Raw genomic sequence first — 24,826 nt, 5'->3', positions numbered from 1 at the left:
TTATTATTATTATTATTATTATTATTATTATTATTATTATTATTATTATTATTATTATTATTATTATAGAGCCTACAGCACTCAGTATTCATTGGTGGTGTCTCATAGTAAAGCAGAAAAAACACATTTTATTTAGTGGGGGAGATAAAGAAATGTTGGGAATTATAGATAATAATTTGCATTTTAGTCAAGCAGTGATTAGACCAAACAGCATCTTAGCAACACCACTTGAGATATACCTCCCACCCCCCCAAAAGCAGGAGAGAATGAATTCAGGTTCTTCTGCATATAAATAGAGTATGTTAGTCCTCACCAACATTTTGTGATTCTAGATATAGGTCAGATTCCATGTTAAGGAAGACAGAAATTATTTTAAAAAAGGCATTTCCCTTGAAATCATATAAAGGTTTTGATCTTCAACATTTTGAATCAAACCACTTAGTACAAGAAAGCTCCTTTCTATTTAAGGAGAATGAAAATGTTAACTGAGGTTTCAGAAACCTAACAAGCTACTTGAACACCTCACAGATTTTCCCTGGAGTACTTGTCAGAATCCATTGGTATCCAAAACTGAGGTAATCTCTTGAATAAAACAACTTTGAAAATGAATCACCTACTTCATTGGCCCATCCAATTCACTTAACTAATCGCCTGATAATAACTGATTTTCTGTTCAATGTCATTCCTTAATTGAATTTTAATATTAAGAGAAATTGGAAATGGATAAGTTTCTACCCTGGGCCCAAGCTGAAAGCATTTACAAGAGACTCTACCATTTGATTTTCAGGGATGCAATCAGGAAAGAGGGAAACAATTTTGTGAAGATACTGGTATGCACATTTATCACATAATGATCCATTTTAAATATGAAAAGAGGCGATGACAGCAGAAAAAATGAAGAGTGTAACCTTTCTCTTGAACAGGGAAAGTGTGTTTTTTACTCCATGTGAAAACATTTATTAATTAATCAATTTTATTTATTACTATTCTATTACATGTAATACTCCAAGGAGCTAGTAAAAATAAAATGCACATTTTTAATTGGAACATAAGCACAAATCACTTAAAAACCATGTGAAAAAGAAGCTGGTGGAATGAAATCCGACTCAACTATCAAGTCATCTTAAGAGTCAAAGCCATCCCTGAGTAGACACATTTTGTCCATGGATGGAATGATATCAAAAATGGTAGTAGCTTGGCTTTCCTTGGCAGCAACTTCCTGAGCCTAGGAACAAACACTGAGGAGCTCTAACCTTGCATTTTTATTAAATATACAATTCCTGTTAAATGTGGTGACATGGAGGGACTCCTAGCCAGTAATCTGGCTGCAACTGAAATTTCTGATCACAAAGAGAGTATGTTACAATATTCAGAACACTATATATTGAAGGGATGACTCACCAGGGCCAGGTCTGACATCTACAGGAGGGGGCACAGCTGGCACACTGTCTTTAAAAAAAATGAGCTTTTAAGACACATGAGTTTTTCAGACAGCATCCAAGATAGGTTGAATCTATACATTCTAGTCTGCCTTTCAATTGACCAGTAGCATCTCTACATTGTCTAAAGTTGTCTAAAACCTATTTCCCCTCCCTCCCGCTTCCAGACTTTTATTGATATCAAATGTTAATTTAGAATTGACGAGCTTCCTACACCCAGTGGCTCAGCAGTTAAGATGCTGACTCTGACAATTGCAAAACTGGCAGGTCAGCAGTTTGAGGCCCAAGTGCTGCATGATGGAGTAAGCTCCCATCACTGGTCCCAGCTTCTGCCAATCTAGCAGTTTAAAAGCATGTAAAGGAGCAAGTAGATAAATAGATATTATTGCAATGGGAAAGTAACAGTGTTCTGTGCAGTCATGCTGGCCACATAATCACAAAGTCATTTTTGACAACACTGGCTCTTTGGCTTACTAACACCACCCTCTACAATCAACCTCATGAAAGGGGAAAACTTTACCTTTACTAGCTTATTTGGTTCATTTGAAAGGTAGTGCTAGATGAGAGTTCTGTGGATACCCATACCATGGATTGTGAAAAAGAAATAAATTGGTCCTAGAACAAATCAAGCCTGAACTCTCCCTAGCAGCCAAAATGACTTGAGTTGAAACTGTCATTCTTTGGACATATAATGAGAAGAAACAGCTCATTAGAAAATACAATAATGCTTGACAAGTAGCAGCCAGTAGGAAAGGGAAAAGACTACACTATAGATGGATTGAATCAAGCAGGGAGACCATGGGACTGAGCCTGCAGGACTTGAACAGAGCAGTGGAGGAAAGGGTGTCTTGGAGAGGTCTCATCCACGGGGTTGCCATGAGTTGAAATCAACTTGAAGGCAGTTCACAATAACAACTCATGAAAGCAAGCTTTCCTTTTTTTTTTAGAAACTTCTATATTTATTGTATTGCACTTTATTTTAAGTAGGAAGTGCTTTTTAGTAGAAAATAAGATACTTTTGCCTTAAGTATCATCCACTCAATTAGGACAATAATTCCTCTCTTCTGTTCCAATACAAATAGGTCAGTACTTATGAATAAGCTTCATAACATTTATCTAGTATGTTCTTGAACTGAGTAAAACACCATGGGGGGGGGGGGGTAGAAATCTTGATTTAAGATATTTCAGTAAACTGAAATCTTGGAAATTTCAGTAAACTGAAATTATTTACCAAATCTTATTTATTTTGACTCTTTAACCAATGCTTATTTATTTGCTTTTTGTCATCCTGGATATAAGCAGAGTGTTGCAGGGTTCTGTCTTCATCATGGCATTATTGAACATCTTGACTCAGATGATACAGGGGGTTGCTTGTCAATTTTGCTGATGATACCAGACTGGGAGAAGTAGCTAATAGCTCAAAGACAACATCAGAATTCAAGCTTACCTTACAGAAAACTTAAGCAAAACACAGTGAATTTTAGCAAGAATAGATGTAATTTTTCCTACATTTAGCTTGGAAGAACCAGATGCACGAATACAGAATGAGTGACACCTGACTTGGCAGTAATATGCGTGGAGGTCTTGATAGACCAGAAGCTAAGCACAAGTCAGTGATGGGATGTAGTGCTTTAAAAAAACTGAATGCAATTCTAAACTTCACGAGCAGAAGTACTGTAGTCCAGAAATGGAGAGTGTAGTGAGAAGTACAGTGGTACCTCGGGATACGAAATACCCAGGTTACGAAATTTTCGGGATACGAAAAAATCCCATAAGAAATAATTGTTCCGGGTTACGAATGTTTTTTCGGGTTACGAAAAAACTTTTGGTGCTTTTCGGCGCTATTTTACACGGAATCGCGGCTTTTCCCCATTAGCGCCTATGGCATTTCGGCTTACGAAGGCTTTTCGGGTTACGAAAGCGGCCGCGGAACGAATTACTTTCGTAACCCGAGGCACCACTGTACAGCATGCAGATTAGCAATGCATGTTAAATAGCTGCATGCCTAGGATTTTTGGATGGCCTTTTTACAATGTAACAAGTTATGTGCAAAAAATGTCAGATAAACAATATCAGCAGTTTGTTGGTTTTATTTGCTGTGTTTATACCTTATTTTCCCCCCCAAAGCTTTCCTTTGCTTTCGGAATAACAGTGCTTGCTTCCACCCCCGTTTTATCCTAATCAGAACTCTATGAGGTAGTGAGCTTCCAATTACAGTGTGCCTGCGCCACACGCGGACACATTTCATGTGGTTTCCAGCTTACATGGAAGCCGTGCAGGGAGAAGAACAATGGTGCGCGCACACTGCGCTGCCACATGCACGCGTCCCATTATCTCCTATGGGGCTCGAGCATAGGCAGATTTCCCCTTATGCAGGGGGATCTGGAATGGATCCCCCACTTAAGGAGAGGGCCCACTGTAGTTTGGTATTTGAACCAGGGTATTCCCAATCCCAATGCATCATTCTAGCCACTGCAACACATGGGCCGATTTCTCCAACATTCCACAAGTAGACAGTTTGCTTGGTGACAGCCTAATGGAAACATCTGGAATTTCCCCAGAGGCATTCATTTGGCATTACCTCTTTTTCTTTTCTTTTTGGCACCTAGTTCAGTCTAGCATGTTTACGTGAGTTGTTGGTGTTGGGACTTTGTTTCATATTTTTCTCCCTACTGTTTGGTTCTGCTGTTGACTAATCTGTGGCTTTGGCTTGTTTGGAGTTTGGGGTGGACTTTTAGTTTCGTATTTTTCCTTATTTTAACGATGTTTTCTTTTAATTTGTTTTATTGTTTTGAAATCTAGTATTAGGCTCCTTGAAGGTGGCCCTGTCAAAATGTAGGAAAGAAATGTTTTAAATAAATAAATATGAATAAATAAGAAAATTAGTGACGCATTCAGGGACAGGAATTGCATCATTGCCTCTGGACTTGCAGCCATATAAAGCTAAAACCAAGGATAAGGAACTATCTTCACTCATTTATTTACGTAAGGATATTTAATTTTTTAACATGTGGAATCTGAACTGTTCTGAAATCATTGTAGCAGATATTACACCCTGCCCTCCATAAACAAAACAGCGGTGTGAACAACCAATGACTTGTTTTTAAGTAGGATTTGGAAAGTCATGCTAGCTGGAGCAAAGCTACTGACCTTTGCTGCCTCTGTTAATCCCCTATAGCAACCTTCCCCCACCTTCGGCACTAGTGATGGAAGCATAGATACAACAGTACTCTTTGCTCAGGCACCCTTGAGATAAGCATCTCCAAGAGCTATACAAACAATACCTTAACCTTACAAAAACTGGCTCTTCACTGGTAAGTGTTCCCAAATTACTGATAAGGAAGCTGAAGTGCAGACACATTGTGACCTCACCAAAGTGATGTTGTGTTTAACAAATACAGGGCCAGAAAGATGTGTAGCTTGGTCTGGCAGTTTTGACACTTCCATTGAGCACACAACCATGACAGAGCACTCCCAACAGTTCCAGTTTTCTAATCCCTAAATCAATAAGCCCTATCTCATTCTTCACTTGGCCTTTCGAAGAAGTACTTTATTAAATTTTTATTAGCATCTATTATGACTTGTAATTTTACCTTTTTTTTCCTTCTCCTCATTTTTTCCTGTCAGAGCTTGGCTAAATTTTCTGTAGATGTAGCCACTTATTGCATTATATCCAAATTATTTTGTAAGGGTTTTCTGCCAAATAAATTCTTCTCCCTAACTTTTTTGCCATTTTATTATACTTCAAATATTTAATAGCATCAATTAGGTTTTTTTATTTTTCATTATATGACCAAAGTATTCTAGTTTTCTGAATTTTATAATTTCTTGATCTTCATATATTTTCTACAGTAGTTCTTTATTGGATGTTGGAGAGGCAGCATGGTGTAGTGGTCTGAGTGTTGACTCCTCACTTACCCATGAAACCCACTGGATGACATGGGGCAAGTCATATACTCTCAGCCCCAGGGGAAGGCAATGGCAATACTCCCTGGACAAACCATGCCAATAAAACACCAGAATAGGTTTGTCTTTTGGTCGTCATAAGTCAGAAATGACTTGAAGGCACACAACAACAGCAACAACAACAACAGTTCTTTGTTGGTTATCTATATAAGATTACTATATTGAGGCCAAAACCTGTCATGACACAGGAGGCTAGCCTTGGTAATGTTACAAGGCAATCCCTGATTAAGGATAACTTATGCATCAACCACAGTTGCACAGAGTGTGCCAGTCAAATAAAATACACCAACGCAAACCAGGGAGAAATATATATATATATCTGCACAGACTTTTCAAGAAAATGCTCTCTCCCTGAGTTTTCTACCCCAGCCCCACAGACTGAAGAAGAAGCTCCAGGCCCTGAGATTGATGCTTATGCACTGCTTTTAGGAAATCTGAACAGTGTTGAATAAAATACAATAAACAATGTTACAATTAGAATCCACAAAACTAACTTTAAAAACCAGTTAGAAAACAGAGTGGGATAGGACCACTAAAAAGCACTCAACAAGCAGGATGAGAAAAGGAACTTTAGTCCAAAGCAAGAGCTGGACAAATTTTCACACTCAAGTCTTTGCAGCTTGTCTGGAGCCCAAACACCAGCTGAAATTTCCAAATGTTTAAGGCTGTCCTACTTATAGACCATTTCTGGAAAGGCATTACAGTTCATGGGCAAGTACATTAAGCAGTGGCAGGTGGTAGCTTTCATGTCAGCAAGCAGTGAATCTACTTTGATTTAGTCCAAACTTTAAGGAGCCGTCATGTGTGCTAGACTTCGTTTGAGTATAGAGTTTAGCACTTTGATAACTCCTTTAATGTTCACACTAAAACCTGCAGTGGATTTACTGCCCCAATGGTGTGCTTCTTTGTCATCTCTTGATTTGGATTATTGCTTAGGGACAGTCTCTTTTATACACTTTCTGCAAGACCCTTCCTCATCCCATGTGACCATTAAATATAGCTGTGTGCAATGGCCCTCATATCATTCCATGGCATTGTGGGAAATGAGTAGTGATACAGCAAGCTATGATATGATAAAGAGCACTTGGAGATAGTTGTACAACTTTTTTTCTTGGTAGCAGGTGCTAAGGAAAATCTTTGTCCTTTGGCAGGAAAGAGTTTGCTAATACACATTGGATCATCTCTTCTTGCGACTCTTAAGGGTTAAGTGGCATCCCATATATCTCATACTCAACATTTACAAAGGGATGGTTATACCTACATCTCATCTTCATTGTACCCAGCTTATTGGGGGCAATTAGCTTACACATTGTAAACCACCCAGGGAGTGCTTCAGTGCACTGATAAGTGGTATAGAAATGTATTTGCTATTGCTATTGCTATTCATTAATGAAGACAATTTTAAAATTGTACAAGGAGAAATAGATCATGATTTTAGCCTCCAAATACACAGTTCTGATCTGTGACCTCTGTATGTAGAGAAATATAACAACTGTAAAGGCATGGTAGATTTTTTTTACAAAGAAAAGCAAAACCCTGCACTTGCTCATCTGTTTCCTTTTTAAAAAATAAATGGACACTGTAGAGATGGTTTAACTACCATATATGGAAAACTTTCTCAGACCAAATGGAGGTGATTACTTTAAAGGCAATTTGCCTGTGCTTACTTGATAAACAAGTTAATTCTTCAGAAACATTGCTTTTAAACCTACTTGTACTGCAGCCTGTATTCTCCATATTTGTATGTAAGTTATATTTGTATATTATCACTGACAGTGTACCAATGCCTGATATTTTGTACTTTGCAGACAGCTCTGCTGCTGTGAAAGTGACCTGGCTGAGGACTTCTCTATAATTTTTAGCTGTTTAGATAAAGGAATTCCACTAGCAGTTAAATGCCTGTGTGTGTCTCAATTGGCTTTCTTTTGGTTCCCAGCAAGATTAGCTGCGCTCTGTGCAAAGGCCTGCCTTGAACCCCCCCCCCCTTTGATCCTATAGTATTCTGAAACAACAAAAAAGCATCCATGTTTCTGATAAATGTTATGACTTTTTATCAAACTCCTTGAGCATTTACCTGTATTTGTGGGAATTTCATTCAAGTCTGGCTTCCTAATTGTTGAAAATGCTTAAGGTTAGAGAATTCCAGTTTATTGTTACTTAACATAGTGCTTGGAAGGACTGCTTTTAATGTGATGCTTTTTCATTCTCCTCTTTCCTTTGGGAAACAGTGTTGTTCTGTGGATCTAACATCCCATTCCAAGGGTAGCTCCAGGCTTTACCTGTCAAACAGGATTGTTGCATATATCATGACATGCAGTAAACATGTCAGGTTTGGACAATACAAACCCATTTCAGGCATTTGTAGCTCTCACACTTTTGGGAGGTCTGGAGCCATGCTTGCTAGCTCTGCTCCTCCTCCTCCATCTCCCTCTGCCCACCACACATGGGCCAGGAAGACTGGAAGACCTCAATATTTCTGCCTTTTTAAATATTTGTTGTCAGCTACCCTTGATTCAGAAATCCAGCATGGTGTAGTGGTTTGAGTGCTGGATTATGACTGTGGAAGACCATTCTCCACACTCATAAGAACTCACTAGTGAACTTGGGTAAGTCACAATCTCTCAGCTTCAAAGGAAGGCAAAGGCAAACTCCCTATGAACAGATCTTATCAAGAAAACCCCATGATAGGGTGGCCATAGGGTCACCATAAACTGGAAATTACTTAAAGGCACACAACAAAATCTCATATCTAATATAATATTGATTTTCTATCTCTTCCACCATGGTCATTGGTGTTCTGAAGTGTTTGATCTCATGATCCATTCCTGCTTTGAAGGATTTTGCTCATTTCTTACATGACTAGGTTCATATGTGGGCCCTCAGCATCCAACAGTCTGAGTCCACAAGGAGGCAAAGTCTTCCAAAGATATTGACAACTGATTTTTTAATTTATGTATTTACTTATTTTAAGATAATGTATACAACTTTTAATTTTTATTATTTTTTTTTAAAAACTCAGGGCAATTTACAGTAAAAAGAGAGAGAGAGAGAGAGTTATAATAAAAGCAATGGATAAAGGTAGCAAAATAATTATAAACTAAATAGCTAATAACATAATAACACATGTGATGTATGTGTGTGTTCATATTTGAGGGACTGGAAATGCTTGGGAGATTGATTAGTTTTCGTGCTCAGGTGACATTTTTGTAAGCCATGTTGCTTACTTATAAAACATTGAAAACATGGGACTCAGGAGTCTTTCCTGCATATATAGTTCTCTTAAAGGGATGTAAACAAGGAATTTCTTTATTGAGCATATCTCATCTACTAACTTTAAAGATGTGCATTGATTCAGGCTTTGAGGTTGTTTTTGCTCACCTCCAAGTAGGATGTCCAAAAATAATAACTTTGTTTAGTTACTTGTTTGTCTGTAGGATTAAAATAAACACAGGAGAGGGAAGCTCTCCTTTTCAAACTGCCCTGTTCCACAAGAGAAGGTGACAATAGAGAGGTGAGGAACTAGCACCATCCCTTCCTCATATGTTTATTTTTACCCTATTATGGACACTTGAATAGGAAAAAAAATGAACAGAATGTTTTGCCCTAGCCCCTGTTTATGTGCATGTGTTATCCATCTGTCATATAATAGACAGGGCAAAGAAATCTACTGATCCATAATAGAACACTTTCCAAACATGATTTGTTGTTTCACAGTTGTTGGGTTTAATTGTAGGATTTCCTGTCTATCATAGCACTCAGCTGACATGCAGCATTTAATCTTTATTGCAGGAAAGGAATCTAATAGTGTTTATATTTTTTCAGCAACAATGGCCAGTACAGTCTGTTTTGTAAAATGATTGAAGTGTAGTAAAAACATTGCATGTAAATGGCAATGGTGGTTTTGTTTTTATTGGTTTTAAAAATTAATTCAGGGTTCTGCCCTCACAATGATACATATGTGATAAATGCCAAACCTACTTTTCCTAAGTAAACAGAGTATAGATTCTGAAAATAAAAGAATTAAGATTATATCTCTTTGACATGAAACTAATCAACATCATTAATAGATATCATGTGTGATGGATGAAATAAGAATGTTGTTCACTGATGCTAAAAACAGGTTCTATCTTTGATTTCTTCTACAGCTTTTTGGAGACTGCAGCATATTTCTGTATGAAAGCAAAAATGGGTGAGAAGGAAGTGTCCCTAAATGCTTTCTTTAGTATTTGGCATGAATTCAGTTCTGACTTCAAGGAGTTCTGGAAAAAGGAAAATAAGCTTATTTTGCAAGAAAGGCAAGTATCATCATTTTTAATGGCTTTAAACCTATTTGGAATGCTGTGATAAATATGTTCAGAAATCATCATGCATATATATTTGCCTTGGTTTAGATTATTTTCTTTGTTCAAACACCATGATAACAATGGGCTACATATTCATAACTCCCCTCCCCTGTTGGTTATAAAGTCCTTTCAGATGCTCCAATTTTCTGCATAAGACTTCAGTACCTCCTTTCCTACTTTGAATAAGGAATAAAGATATTTTTTCAGCCCAGAGGCTGAATTCTAGTTTCATTGCACCAATGAGGAAGGGGTGAAGGGCACAGAGTTGGACCAAAAGCAAAGTACTGTAAGCAGAGTCTAGAATGTTGGACATTTTCCCCTGCAAAACATAGCATGCCTGTTCAGTAGTAAGTTTCAGTGTACCAGCTTTCAGACCTGCAAAATGTGGCTTAGTTCTATGCACTCAGGAGAAATCTCCTTCATGAAAGCTTGCTAGGGTGCGAAGCACAATTCCATTTCACAATACAGAAGCCAAGCTCTTAAATATTATGTTATCAGTGATCAGTAATCAGAAATAAGAACAGAAAGAGTTCATAGACTAGGTGGAAGTTCTCCATACTTGCTCTAAAGAACCTGCTGTTCTGTGTGCTTATCATTTCCAGTTTATGACATCTCTAAGGCAAACTTATCCTAGAGTTTTCCTGACAAGACATATTCAAAGGGAATTCACCATTGGCTTTCTCTGAGGCTGAGTGAATGTGTTTTGCCTAAGGTTCCGAGGGCTAAGTGGAGATTTGAACCTTGGTCTCCCAGAGTCCTAGTCCAACGTTCAAACTAACACCATGCTTCTCTAATCTGCTGTTGCTAGCCACATCTTGAAGCTTTTTAACTGATCCTCCCCCAATTTTTTATTATTGTTGTTTTTTAAAATGGCAACTAGAAGTGTTGCAAAATGCAGTATCCCATCTTTGGCATGATAAGGAAGCCACAACATAGTCAGCTCATCTTACAGCAATTAAGCCTGGGGTTAGCTTCTATATCAGTGCTATTCAAAGTGGTGGTTTGTATACCACTGGTGTTCCATGAGGTATTTACTAAATGTTGGCCCACTGTGAATTTCCAAGAAAGAAAGATTTGTAGTCAGTGGACAAAAATATGGTACCAGTTCCTGGCACATTTGAGGTGGGAGGGGGGAGCTGCCAATCTCCCACACCAGATAGATTAAGAAGCACCATTCTAGAATGCATCCAGAGATTAGCAAGATAATAGTAGTATAGTAGTACTGAGCAGTCTGGAACTTGGTCAGTTGAAATAGTTGAAAAAACTGGCTATTTTTAACCTGGAGAAGAGAATATTCTCAGTGGATTCTCCCACACTCTGAAATTTCTTTCTTAAATTAACTGAACTGGGCTCTGTATGGTATCCTTCCAAGTGTTGTTGAAGACATCTGTTTTGGTAGAGCTTTGGCAACTGATTCCTTATGGGGACAAGCATTTTAGTACGCTCAGTTACCCATATTTCTTATATTTGTTCCTTTTTTGTGGATATACAGGTGCATCTTGAATTGCAGATTACACAAAATAATCTCAGAGCTCCCTTCAGTTCTAAGAGCCTAGGGCAGGAATGGGAATTGCTCAGCCCTCCAGATATTGTTGGACTGCAGTTCTCATAAGAACTTAATTTTCATAGCTAATGATGAGGAGTGCTGTGAACTGTAGTTCAACAATATCTAGATGGCTACATTTTGCCCATTCCTGTTCTACTGTAGGACTGGGGTTTTTAAAAGAAGATTGTCTCCTTTTAGAACCATTGACAACATTGGTAGGAGAGTCAATGCCTGACATCCATTCTAAAGAGAAGAAGGTGTAGTAGAGCACATTCTGCAGTAGCCCCAATGCTGTTAAATTTCACGTACAATTTAAGTACCTTGTCTTTTATGCAGGGGTAGGCAACCTGCGGCCCGCGGGCTGGATGCGGCCCAGCAAGGCCTTGGGACCGGCCCCCCGCCCGGTCCTGCCGCCGATTGCCGCCGGAGCCTTTGGTCTATCAGGAGGAGGCGGGCAAGGGGGGCAAGTGGCAGGCAAGGGGAACAAGCGGTGGGCAAGGGGGGCAGTTGTCTATAGAAGCCTCCGAAACATGCATTTATATTAACATTTTTTAAAAATCAGTAATTTTTTTTACATGTCCTCCATGTATTTAAAAAAAATGTGTCCTCCATTTGAAAATTTTGTCCTACATTTGTCCTGGTTTATTTAGTTATTTAACTTTTTAAAAAATTATTTAATTATTTATTTTTTGGCTTCGGCCCCCCAGTTGTCTGAGGGACAGCAACCCGGCCCCTGGCTCAAAAAGGTTGCCTACCCCTGCTTTTATGCATCAGCAAGGTTGAAAAGTATGTTGTTATGGCTGAGACCTTATTGTTACCCATTATTATGCATATATAGCTATATTGCTATATTGTTATATTTTTTCTGTCACAAATGATATTCCTCTTAATTGGGCAAGGCAGGATATGAATAATTAAATCAAAACAATTAATGAAGGCTGATAGACTCACTTTCCCTTTGACTTTCTCACCTTTGAAGATAAACAACTGTAACACCTTAAAGGAAAACATGTGTATTATGGCATAAAATTAGAGCTGGCTTTATCAGACGTTGAAGATTGTTCTAGTCCAGTATAGCTGATGCCACAATAAATATCTTAGTCTTTTAGGTGTTAGAAAAATTATAGGTATTTTTGTTAAAACAGGCTATTTTGACTTGTTTTTACCCTGTAGATAAGAATACAAGGAACTACTCTGTAGGGAACATGCTGCCTTTCAATCTGTGGCTTGACTCAGAGTCAGATTTACTAATCTGTGTTTCCTTAGCTAATGTATTAGCACGGCTTCCTTGTCTTAAGTAGCATACGTTTGACAATATAGATACAACCTTTTCCTCATCTTAACAGTTGAATGACCTATACCCTCTGCAGAGTTCCTTTCTTATGCTATCTAGTACTAGAGTTTGCATCCTTCATTATAAAATCTAAAATACTGGATAAATCTATGCCTATTTGATCCAGGCATTAGTCTAGTAGGACTACTTGAATATAAAGGCATGAGTGAATTTATCAGTTCCTTGAAGTATTGCACTACAGGCTATTGAAGCATATAGATGTAAACAATAGTGCAAACGTTACACTAAACTACCAGTAGTTATGGCTGTCCATGCATTCATTCTTAAGACAGATATTCTGAAATGCTATTTCAATAATCAAGCAGAGATGATAGATACCAAGCTTATTATACTTAAGTGTGCATCCATGGATTTATCCTTCAACTCTAACATTGGTCTTACAGAAATATGGTGAGAGGGAATGGGTTCTCTTCTTATCTCCACTCATTACTGTTCAATAATGTTTGCTTTTTTATTACAGTTTAATAATGCTTGCTCCTTTATTGTTATTTCTGGCTAATTTGAAGGGTTGATCAGGCATGGAAGTAAATTAAGCTCAACCTCTGTTGCTGAACATATCAGCACCAACCAGTCATGGACAGCACTCTTGGAGGCTTGCAGCTGCTATCTTCAGGACTCACCTCTGTTTAGATCCTTAGCCAAATAACTGATTGAAAATGGATAAGGTGAATAAAAGGTGATGTAACCCTGAGTTACATAAAGCAATCTGATTGGCACAGGTCATACTCACCAAGACATTGAATTAAACCAGTGTGGAAAAATGGCTGTCATATTAACTGAACTTACCTGTGAAATTCCCTGTTAAGGGAAAGGTACAAGCTAAAACAATTTAAAGTGGCAAACAATAAATTCTAATTCTGACAATTTAAAAAAGTTGATAATTTAAAAAAGTTAGCTAAGGAGTTTTTGAAGCAGTTTGCCATGACTGATTGAAATAACAAGGAAACAATTCATTCCAGCAGCAGTAGGAGCAAATGATGATAGTGATGGTGATGATATTGAAAATAGTAAGAGCTGTTTGATAGTGGAACACACTTCCTCGGAGTGGAGACTCCTTCTTTGCAGATTTTAAAATGGGTTGGATGGCCATCTGTTGGGGGTGCTTTGATTGTGAGTTCCCACATGGCAGGGAGCTGGACTGAGTGCTCTTGGGGTCTCTTCCAACTCTGATTCGATGATGATGATGATGATGATGATGATGATGATGATGATGATGATTCCTTCCAACAAGATTTGTTTATAGCTAATTCATCATGTCAATGGTCCTTTTTAAAACAGTTATCTCCTTTACAAGTGCGGCATCTTCCAATTTCATTTTAGCAATGCTATGTAATCAACAAATGACATTAGTTGTTATTTCATTGTTAATTCACTTTATTGGAAATTTGGTTTAATTCATTGCATTCATCTGGATATCCTTCCTTGTTCAAAGAGAATTTCAAGCAAGTTTTTAGCAGAAATGGAGCACTTTTCCATTCATATCAACATATCTTAATGTCACACTTGTTTATTTTTAAACTTTGCTGTGAAACCTTTGACCTTTTACTCTTTCTAGAATTTTGTTTTGAATGCTGACTTCTAAAACAAAACAAAACAAAACCCAATAGGGTATGTGCTAGAATCTTTGAGTAACCAGATATTGCTTCCATGAACAATGGGTTACATTCCAGTCATTCATAATACATGAGTGTATCCAAGGATTTACTCAGCTCAACATTGACAGCTATGGAGTGTGACTGCACTGTGTTCTTTTAGTACCCATCATTAGTCTTCACTGCTGAGATTTCTGGCTAAGAGAGGGCAATGTGTCCTTCCAGACAAATGGCAGGAATCTTAATTGCTCATTCCAGGGTTTTCTAAGCCACTCATCCCCTACCATTTCTCCATTGTTTTAGGTGGGGTGTGAACTAAAAGGGACAAAAAGTTTTCTTCCTGAAACAAACAACTTATATTAAGTTCCCACAAAAAGTGCATTGGCAAAAACGCACTTGCATAGCCTTTCTTTTCCTTCCTTTGTAGTGGGATAGACAGATGCCTCCAAACCCCCACCCCACAATTATTGTTGCTCTAACTGAGTCTTCAGGAGGCAGGGACAGATAAAATGCCAAAGATCCATGGAGTACCCAAAGGAAGAACTTGGGCAAGAAGGCAAGCCTTTGCTTTGCAATCTAATCATAACCTTTTAGGAAATTTACTGCAAAGGGGTTGTAGTCTGTGTCACTGTGACTGCAGTTGACAGCTGCCCTCTGAAGCAATCTGGATGAAATTTCTAAAAGTACTTTTCTCTTACTGATTAGATTAAAACTAAGCAAATAATGTAGACTAAGGAGGTTCTGGAGGTGAAGATCCACAGTACATTCTTCTTTCAGAAAGAACTGAAAAAGCATTTGAAATGAGAGGGACAGATGAGATATCCTTACGGAGTTTGATATTTCTCTTCCTGGTACACGTGCTATAAATGCTCCCAGCTGGCAGAACAACAATATTCTTAAGCTCACTTGAGTTTCCATGAGCAGGAAAATTCTTCCTTTGATTGGTACTGATTCTCTATTAGAGCCAGTTCTATACTGCTGTGAGTGAGAATAAGACCAGAATGTTGGGGTTTTATGGTTTTTTTGTGATGTTCACTGCATGACTGAAGGTTTCTTCTCATCTGTTAACCTCTGCCTATCCTGGGTGAAGGCTGTACATCTACAGCTGAAGGCTCAATTGTCTGCTGAAGCAAGAATTCATACTTAGCTGAAAAGAATTAGAGCAGATTCACTTTACTATCTCTAAACTTGTTACATTAAAGGTGGCTTATATCTACACAGTCATTCTTTAAGTTGGTGGCAATTTAAAACAAGTGCAACTAATAGAATTACACTGTATAAAAGTTTGGTATGAATATGAGCTGGAGTAAAATCATCTTCTGAGTTCTTGTTGTAGAGTTTTTCAGATTAAATTTGATTATTTCATTATGACAGCTACTGTCACACTTTCAAATTACACAGTGCATTTCAGTCTTACTTAGCTATAAAAGTTGCCCATTCTTGCAAGAATAGCAGTTAAGCTGGCACCTGGTGTGTCGTGTTGTACATCTAGATGAAAGGAGAGATTCCTGGCCAATATGTCTCCGCAGTTCATTGATCTCCCTCAGAAGAAAGACTGGTATGTCTCCCTACAGATTACTTGGCAGGATGATTTAAAGCTTGCTGTTGAACTATTTAAAGTCTGGCATTGTGTAGCTATGCATTGCATAGGAAGGAGCATGCTGGTAAGCTGTCACTGTTTCTTCCCAAGAAGGGCATTAAATCTTATAGCACAAGGCATGTGCTCCTGAAATAATTTAAGGGATCTTTTGTTAGCCCTCAGAATACAAAACAGCAAATCTGACTTGAGAATAAGACACCTGGAGATGTGGGAATTACCATTATTTGTTTTTTAGATGGAAAGGCTGCAAGATTGGAAGGGTAGTACAATTTTTTTTGTTTGTTTGTTGTTTTCAAATTTACCAGTTTAAGAGTGACTGAAGTCCCTCAGTCTATGACCTGCTTATAGGAAATCTTCCTATGATCCAAGTTTCACTTTTCATAACTGCTACTGTACTTTCCATCTCTTTCTTATACTGTATGTACATGTATGCTTTACTGAGGACACCTCTGAAGCTACTCAACCTGCATGATCATGCTAATTTCCTAGCCAGATCCAAATTTTCTTTAGTCTTGGCCCAAAGTCTTGATTTATAGTTCCACGGAGATCCTCCTGCTGCCATCTCCCTTTCCACCCAAGTCAGCATGCTGTATGAGCCCCCTCTCGCAGTTTAGTGCAATTTCTCACTCTCAGTTCTCTCTTCAAAAATGGCTGCTTTGACGTGAAAAGCAAAGTATGCCTCTCCTATATAATATATAGTTTTGTCCTTAATATTTTGTTTATGTTCTAGTGTGTAGTTGTGGCAAGAAATTGGGAATATGTGGGAGAGAAGTCAGTCTTAGCACTCACGGGTGATTCTCAAAGCTCAAGGATTGCATAGTTTAAGGACTATACACAAATCAGTTTGCCCTGTCCCATAGGAGAAACTGAGGTGTTTAGCCTGAGACAAGGCTCTGCTTCCTAAGATAATAGCATGCTTATATTTAGCTTGTAGTTGATTGCTCCTCAGGCCAAGCTACAGTGTCCAATTTGTTGCAAAAGGGGATCAGTGAAGGAAATATTTTCCATGAATGACAGTTGCCATGGTCTATTAGTAAATCACTTAAAAGGGGAAGAATTACAGTAGCCTTCCCTAACTTTTTGCCATCCAGATCTGTTAGACTGCAGCTCAAGGTATGCATTCTAGTTCAAAACATCTCAAGGGCATCCAGCTGGGGAAGGCTGGTTACTGCATAGCAGGCATTCCTTGAAGTTGCTACTATGCCACATATTAGACTGTAATAGTTCAACCCTTGGAAAATGAAAAGGAATCAGACTAGAAGAGCTTGGGTATTAAAAGCAAATGTTCAGTTCCCATCTGAAACTGTGAGCTTACCTATTACTAAAAATTGTGGAGGTGGATGGGTACGAATGCAGAATATTTTAACCTGCATTTTAGAAAGCAAAGAGAAACCATGCTGTGTTTTAAAATTGGAGTGGATTAGATTCCCTTTTTTTCCCTTCCACATAGAATTGAATTAATAAGTACATAAAATAGAAGTGAGGCTCTTGTTTAAAAGCTACTCCATAGTATTGTTGGAAGGCTTGTTGTGACCACTTAAACTACAAAATGCATGAACATTCCAAACTTGTCAGTCTGTTTAAATTAGTCATGTCCTACTAGACTCAGGCAAACTGTAAAGGTATCTGCATCAAGCCTACTTGTAGCCAGTAGGAAATGAATCTGTCTACCAGAGATACTCCTTTAGACAAAATTATTAATGCTTAGCAAGGAAGGGGCTTCCTTTCTCGCTGGGTTGAAGGATGGAAGAAATTCTCTCATGATAAGCCCATGATCAGGCTGGTGTTTGGTACAGAAGGTAGATAAAATGATTCTGCAGCGATGTCTGGTTTCTTTCCCTGTATCTATCTTATTCATCTTGCAAACTGTTTCAGGCTTAATCATGGTGAACATTTTGTATACATTTGCCTGACAATAAATAAGAAGGATAGAGCGGTAAAAGTGCTGGGAGGAAAAACAATTTAATTATGATGGAAACAAGAACCAATTCCCTTTGTTTAGATTAACCCTCTGGTATCTAGCTGCATTTTATTCAGGGTTAGAATTTGAAAATGTTTTGAATAGCATGCCATTGAAGAGCTAAAACTTTTAAAAATAGTTTATAAGTGATAGACATGGTATATGTCAGGGAGGTATCTTATTATCCTATGGTTATATTATTTGAATTTTAGGAGATGACTGTGGTGATCACCAAGGTGCTCTGAGAGCTAGGCCAGCCTGTGAAACCCCAGCTTATATCTTCAATTTCTTTCATTTTCACCTGAGTAGGGATGTAAAGATTGCTTGCAGTTTTTCACATATTCAGTGAGAAAGGGTATCTTGACACACTCAGGCACCTTGTTGAGAAAACATATATGTTTTATATACACCTTATACCCATAGCTTGAAGGTAATTTTATACAATATTTTAAATAATTTTGTGCATGAAACAAAATTGGTGTATACTGAACCATTAGAAACCAAAGGTGTCACTATTTCATCAACCCATGGAAAAACGTTATGGTTTTTGGAATATTTTAGATTTTGGAATTTCTGACAATTGACACTCACTGAACCTCTGTGTGTGTGTATGTGTGTGTTTGCACACACACACACACACACACACACACACACACACACCAGTGAGTATTTGGGTAATTTGTTTTTGCTTTGCTTGTTTGTTTTTATGTTTTATTTTTTGCATAAGGCACTGTTGTCTTCATAAAATCCTGAGCGGAAACTCGTAATTTCATCTGGTGAAGAGAGAAGCTTTGAAATTATTTGTTTTTGCAAACAAGAAATAAGTGGAAATTTAAATTCTTCTGCTGAGAGGAACTTTAAGAATCTTGGGTTAGTTTTCAACCTGCAGGAGGCAGGTACTAACCAATTCCCCAGTCATGACTGAAGAAGTCTAGCTATACCTTTTTCAGCTTCCTTTTTCAAAGTCAGTAGCATAGCAGTGACTTCTGGCACACAGAGAATTTGTTAAAGGTATACAGTCAAACCTCAGATTTCAAATTCTATAAAGTATTGGATTGGATTAAATCAGAAGTTATAGGGAAAAAGAAGACACATAGGCAGCTCAAGTAACAGAGTTTATTCCCAAAATAGCCTACAGTAGGGAATTTTCAAGCATCGTATTGAAGTCTCCTACAAAAAACAAGTATCAGCTACTTTGTTCGGAAGTACTGAGGCTAAGACCCACAATACAGAGAAAACCCTTGCATTTACAACAGGCATTTCTCAAGCTACAATGTTCAACCATAGATGTGAAGAAACAAATTGTCAAGGTAAGATTACTACCCCGGAACAATCTACTACACACAGGACACACCAAAACCACAAAATGTCATAACACCCATAGTTGTCACCTACAATCCCCAGCTGAGACCACTCTCATACATCCTCAATGAGCTACAACCAATTTTGGAAAATAATACAGCCCTCTCACAAGCTCTGAGAGACAGGCCTTTATTGGCCTACAGACACCATGCAAATCTTTAACAAGTACTCATTTGCAACAGGATACATAACATGGAGGGTAACACAGGGGCCAGACCCTGACACAAACCTTGATGCCAATTCTGTCTCCAAATTTACTCTAAGACAATGTTACAGGGAACAGTAATATCATTCAAAACATCAAAGATACATTTATTTGTTCTTTTCCCTGTGTGATATACAGTTGGCCCTCCCTTATCATAGATGTAAGCATCCACAGCTTGAAAGTATTTTTTAAAGTATAAATTCCAAATAGCAAACCTTGGTTTTTGCTATTTTATATAAAGGACACCATTTTACTATGACATTGTATTTAATGGGACTTGAGCATCCATAGGTTTTGTTATACATGGGAGGTCCTGGAACCAATCCCCAGCAGATAATAAAGACCCACTGTATGCCTTCCTGTGCCAGGAATGTCTCTCTGCACACTACATTGGAGAAAGAGGACAGTTTCTATGCCAGATGATAAATGAGCAAAACTCTGACATTAGAAATGTCAAAAAACAGCTGCTGAATATTCTAACCGCCCTGGACATACAATATGGAATGTAAAGGTTGCAATCCTTAAACAAGGAGGTTGCAAAGGCAGACTAAAAAGAGAAATGGGTGGAATGAATTATATTTACAAATTCCAATCCACTAACAGAGGTATGGACAAAGGCCACATGGTCCATAACATATATTAATACATGACTCCTCACTACTGCACATGTAACAAAAGGTAGCTTCTCAAAAGAAGGTTTTAAGCTCAATAAAACTGATGTTTGGTAAGCAGATTTATTGCTTTCACACATCAACACTAACTGTGAAGATCCAAAAGACCTGTATCACATTATGCAGACCTTCAAAAAATGGCGTGGTGGTCTTGATTTGTGTTTTTCTGGATCCTATTACATGCCATCCCACTTCCACAACCTGGTAAAGGTGCTTTATAACCTGAGGCTTTTATATCACTTTGTAAAGTGGGCTGCTTAAGTCCCATTTTTTTCCTATGTTGGTGCGGGCATGTGGCTGCACCACCACTGAAAACATTGGGAATTCATCATCCCATACCCCCTGAAACCCACCTTGCCACTCTCACCATGGCAGGGGGCTGCCTCTTCCTCTTCCTCACCACTTCCTTCTTCTGCTCCTCTTCTTCCTCTTCTCTCATCCCCTGCTACCACTGCCGTCGCATTCCTCCTCTGCCTCCTTTCTTCCCTCCTCCTCCTTTCTTCCCACCCTTGCCTCTGCCTTCACTCTTCCTCTTCCTTCCTTCCTCCTCCTCCTCCTCTTCTCACCCCACTGCCTCGGTGCTTTCTCCTCCTCCTCTTCCTCCCTCCTCTTCCTCCTCCTCCTCCTCCTCCTCCTCCTCCTCCTAACCTCGCATCTGCCACCATTTTTCCTCTTCTTCCTTCTTCCTCTTCCTCCTTCTCCTCTTCCCCCTGCCACCACCACCACAGCTGCTCTTCCCCTTCTTTCCTTATCCTTTCTGCTTTTACCCCTCCATCACTGCCACCACCCTTCTTCCTCCTGCCTCCCTCCTTCTCTGCCACACTCCCCCCCCACAGGCTTGCCATCCATGGATGCTCAATTCTGTGGATGGCAAGTCCATGTATAAGGAGGGCCCACTGTACTTCATCTGAAGAAGAAGGTTTATATCCATGAAAAGTCTTACTTTTTTTTATACTTAAAAAGCTCCAAACATTGTAACTTCTCTGTACTGTATAGGAAAGTTGCTCTTTTGATTATTTTGAATCATCTTTTTTGTACCTTTTGAGGTTTTGGGGGTGAGGTGAACTGAACGGTATACAGTATTCCATGTGAGTGCTGTATAAAATTTAAATAAGTAAGTTTTATATTAGGTTATTACAATATTGGCAGTTGTGTGTTTTTAACTCCTTTCCTAATGCAGTCACCCCTCCACATTCATGGGGGGGGGGTAGGGGTGGAGGATTCCAGAGAAAGTGGAAAAAGCATGAATCTGTTAGCCTCCCCTCATATATGAATGACAGAGTCCTTTTCCACCAAGAGCACCACATGTAAACCTTGTACCATATCACCTTCTCCACATTTCCAAAGTCCTTCCACTTTTTCTCTCCTCCCCCAACCCATAGGAGAGAAAACTGGAAAGTGGGGAAAGTCTGGCTGGGAGGAAAGCTGAGGAGGAGGAGAAAGCGAGAAGGTGGCTTATCCACAGTGGGGGCTGCTAACATCACATTGAAAGTGGAAGGACTTTGGAAATTTTGTTGTTGTTGCTAACCCCCTTCAAGTCCATCATGACTCATGGCAACCCTGTGGAAGAGACATCTTCAAGACTTCCTATCCTCCACTGCTCTGCTCTTGACCTCTTAATAGAGTCCATTAGTGTAGCATGTCTTTCTGCATCCCTCCACTTTTCCTAGCGTTATTGTCTTTTTCAGTGAGTTGTGCCTGCTCATGACATGGCCAACGTATGATTTCAATGTGAAGTCGAAGGCTTTCATGGCCGGCATCCATAGTTTTTTGTGGGGGGTTTTTGGGCTATGTGGCCATGTTCTAACAGAGTTTCTTCCTGACATTTCGCCAGCATCTGAAGATGCCAGCCACAGATGCTGGCGAAATGTCAGGAAGAAAGTCTGCTAGAACATGGCCACATAGCCCGAAAAAACCACAAAAAACTATGATAACTTCAACTTTATCATCTTGGCTTCCAGAAAGATTTCAGGCTTGATTTCTTCAATGACCCATTTGTTTGTCTTTTTGGCTGTCCATGGTATCCTCAGCACTCTTCTTGAATATAATGTTTCAAATGAATTGATTTTCACTGTCCAGCTCTAGCATCTGTATATGGTAATAGGGAATACAATGGCTTGTACAATTCTAGCTGGCCTCCCCCATTCCCAATCTTATTCTGATCTCTTGACAGTAGCCTCCATTCTGATCAATGTTTGATTCAAGGCATGGGAACTCTTTTACTATTTCCATTTCCTCATTGCCTAGGGTGAATTTGTGTAGATCTTCTGTGGTCATTATTTTTGTTTTCTCTACATTCAGTAGTAAGCCTGCCTTTGCACTTTCTTCCTTGAACTTCCCTAGTAGTTATTCCAGGTATGTGATGCTTTCTGCTAGTAGTGTGGTGCCATCTGCATATCTTAGATTGATGATATTCCTTCCTCTTATCTTCACTCCTCCTTCTTCTGTGCCCAAGCAAATTTAACTGATAGGGTGATAGGATGCACCCTTGTCTTAACCCTTTGGCAGTTGGGAACCATTATCTTTCTCTACAGTCTGTTCCAAGACTTGCCTCTTGTCCTAAGTACAGATTTCTCATCAGGACTATCAGATGTGGTAGCACTCCTATGTTTTCAAGAGCATTTCATAGCTTTTCATATTCTATGGATGCTAATTTTCTTTTGCAATTCCTTGGTGTGCTCCGTTAGCCATTGTGTGAGGAGGATGCAAAGTCTGGCAAAGTGGGGAAAGTAGGGTGTCCCTTTTGACTGACTAAAAGGGAGGGTGAGGAGGAGGGGGGAAGAAGGTGGATCCTCTGTGGTGGTGGCTGTATCAGATTGAACGTGGAAGAAGTTTGGTAATGAGAAGGATACAAAAGCTGGCAAAGTGGGGAAAGTATGATGTTGTTTTTGACTGGCTGGCAGGGAGGCTGAAGAGGCTAACCTTGTTAAGCAGCATGAATCTTAGTCATAAATAGTCAAAACCATGAATCTCAAACCCGCAAATGTGGAAGTCCGACTGCAATTCATAACCTGGGTTTTATATTTTTGATACCTACTGCACACAAGTTAACAATTTCATTCAGCTATTTACCACAGCCTTCAATACTCTTTTTTCCCTGGTTTGTCACTGATTGCACACTTTGGTGTATCAGCCTATCTATAAAGTTTTAAGTGATCTTTAGGGAGTGTATCACTCAGGTTTTCATGCTGCAAGCAGAGGAGCAGGAATTGTTTGAGTGTGATTATCTTTTATAGATCTTTCACAATAATGATAGTTGAAAGGGGATAAAACCTTCTCCACATTCTATATCTCCCAAGCCTTTCTGTCATTCTGCCCCATTTCAATAATCTTTCATTGTTGGTCTTAATCTGTTCAGCAATTTATTCATCAAACTATTTTTGTGGAATTCCTTGTCTGTTTGCATTTCTGCTAAATGTTCTATTACTTTTCATTCACCTCATTTAAACAATGCTTTTTTGAAACCTTTTTACATGGACCTGGAAAAGAAGGGAAATCCCTCAAAACTGGACTGGGGATTAAAAACCTCTCATTTGAAATGAAATGACAGTATTGGAGTATCAGGACTCCTGTGTAGTTCAGCCTCTTCAGGAATTACAGTACAGTCCCTGTATCTGTGGGGGAATACATTCCTGGACTTACCATGGAAATGCAAAACCATGGATAATAGCTAACTCTATTGAAATAAATAACTTCCAAAAAAAACCTGTCCATAGAATTGAGCTGGAGGACTAGATGATGCCTATAGAGAGCATATTGTTTCAAATTTGTGTAAGTGAAACCACAGGTACCAATCCCACAGATACGAGGGTTATACTATATCAGCCAGAAATGTACTACATGATGAAGCATTCAGAAACGTTAAGACAGTGATTGTTGTTGAGACCTCCCAGGAATAACAAAGAGTGTCTGAAATCTGTCCTGTGTGCACTTAGTGGCGAAGTGTGGCAGTGAAAACATGGAGTGGATTTCTAAGTACATTGTGCTTGTACAGTGGACCCTTGTTATACACTGGGATTTGGTTCCAAGATCCCCCGTGGATAACAAAGTCCGTGGATGCTCAAATCCCATTAAATATACTGTAATGACATAGCAAAATGGTGTCCCTTATAAAAAATGGAAAATCAAGGTTTGATATTTGAAATTTATACTTTTTTTTTTTAACATTTTCAAACCATGGATGCTTGAATCCATGTATAAGAAAGGCCAACTATAACAGTCTTCTCATGTATGGATATTTCAGTGACAAAAGATAGGCACAATAATTTGCCCTTTACCTGCAAATAACTGCAAGGAGGCAAAATTAATAATAACTTATCTGCCAATGTTTAGCTCCCCCACTTTAAAATTGGTTCTGGAATCCCTATCTTTTTGTCTGTAATAATTCCTTTCATTCTGATTTTTAGCTGTGGTAGCATCCTTTCTCTGCTCTTAATAGCCCTCTCTCATTACTGAGCTTTTTCTCTTTTTCACTTTATCACTGAAATGCATCATCAACTCCCTTTTGTGCTCAGAGTTGGACTCCCCTTTAAACCTTCCTCACATCTATAGCCATGGCCAACTTCTCCCTATTGCTGCTGCAGTCAAGTAGATGGAGAAATCTTCACTTGAAAAAAAAAGTGTGGCTCAAAATATCAGGCTGTTCTAGACTTTGGTGGAAGCCAACACAATCAAAATAATTGCACAAGCCTACTTGAATTCATTTTGCATTTTTACTATAGACATCTTGCATTAATGGAATTATGGTTAATTTTCTAGACCATGGAAAAATTACTGTTTTGTTTACAA

General features: G+C 38.8%; 1 protein-coding gene across 1 annotated transcript in view; it reads left to right on the top strand.

The window, feature by feature from the left end:
* FMN2 (formin 2) overlaps window positions 1-24,826 on the top strand; it is a 241,492-nt gene that overhangs the window by 211,321 nt on the left and 5,345 nt on the right. The window contains 1 exon segment of the mRNA XM_042445525.1: window positions 9,551-9,700. Coding sequence (XP_042301459.1) covers window positions 9,551-9,700 — 150 coding nt within the window.

The sequence above is a fragment of the Sceloporus undulatus genome, chromosome 1 (genome assembly GCF_019175285.1).
Source record: "Sceloporus undulatus isolate JIND9_A2432 ecotype Alabama chromosome 1, SceUnd_v1.1, whole genome shotgun sequence".
NCBI classification, from domain to species: Eukaryota; Metazoa; Chordata; class Lepidosauria; order Squamata; family Phrynosomatidae; genus Sceloporus; species Sceloporus undulatus.
Note: the sequence above shows the minus strand (reverse complement) of the source record. Positions and strands in the feature narration are given on the sequence as shown.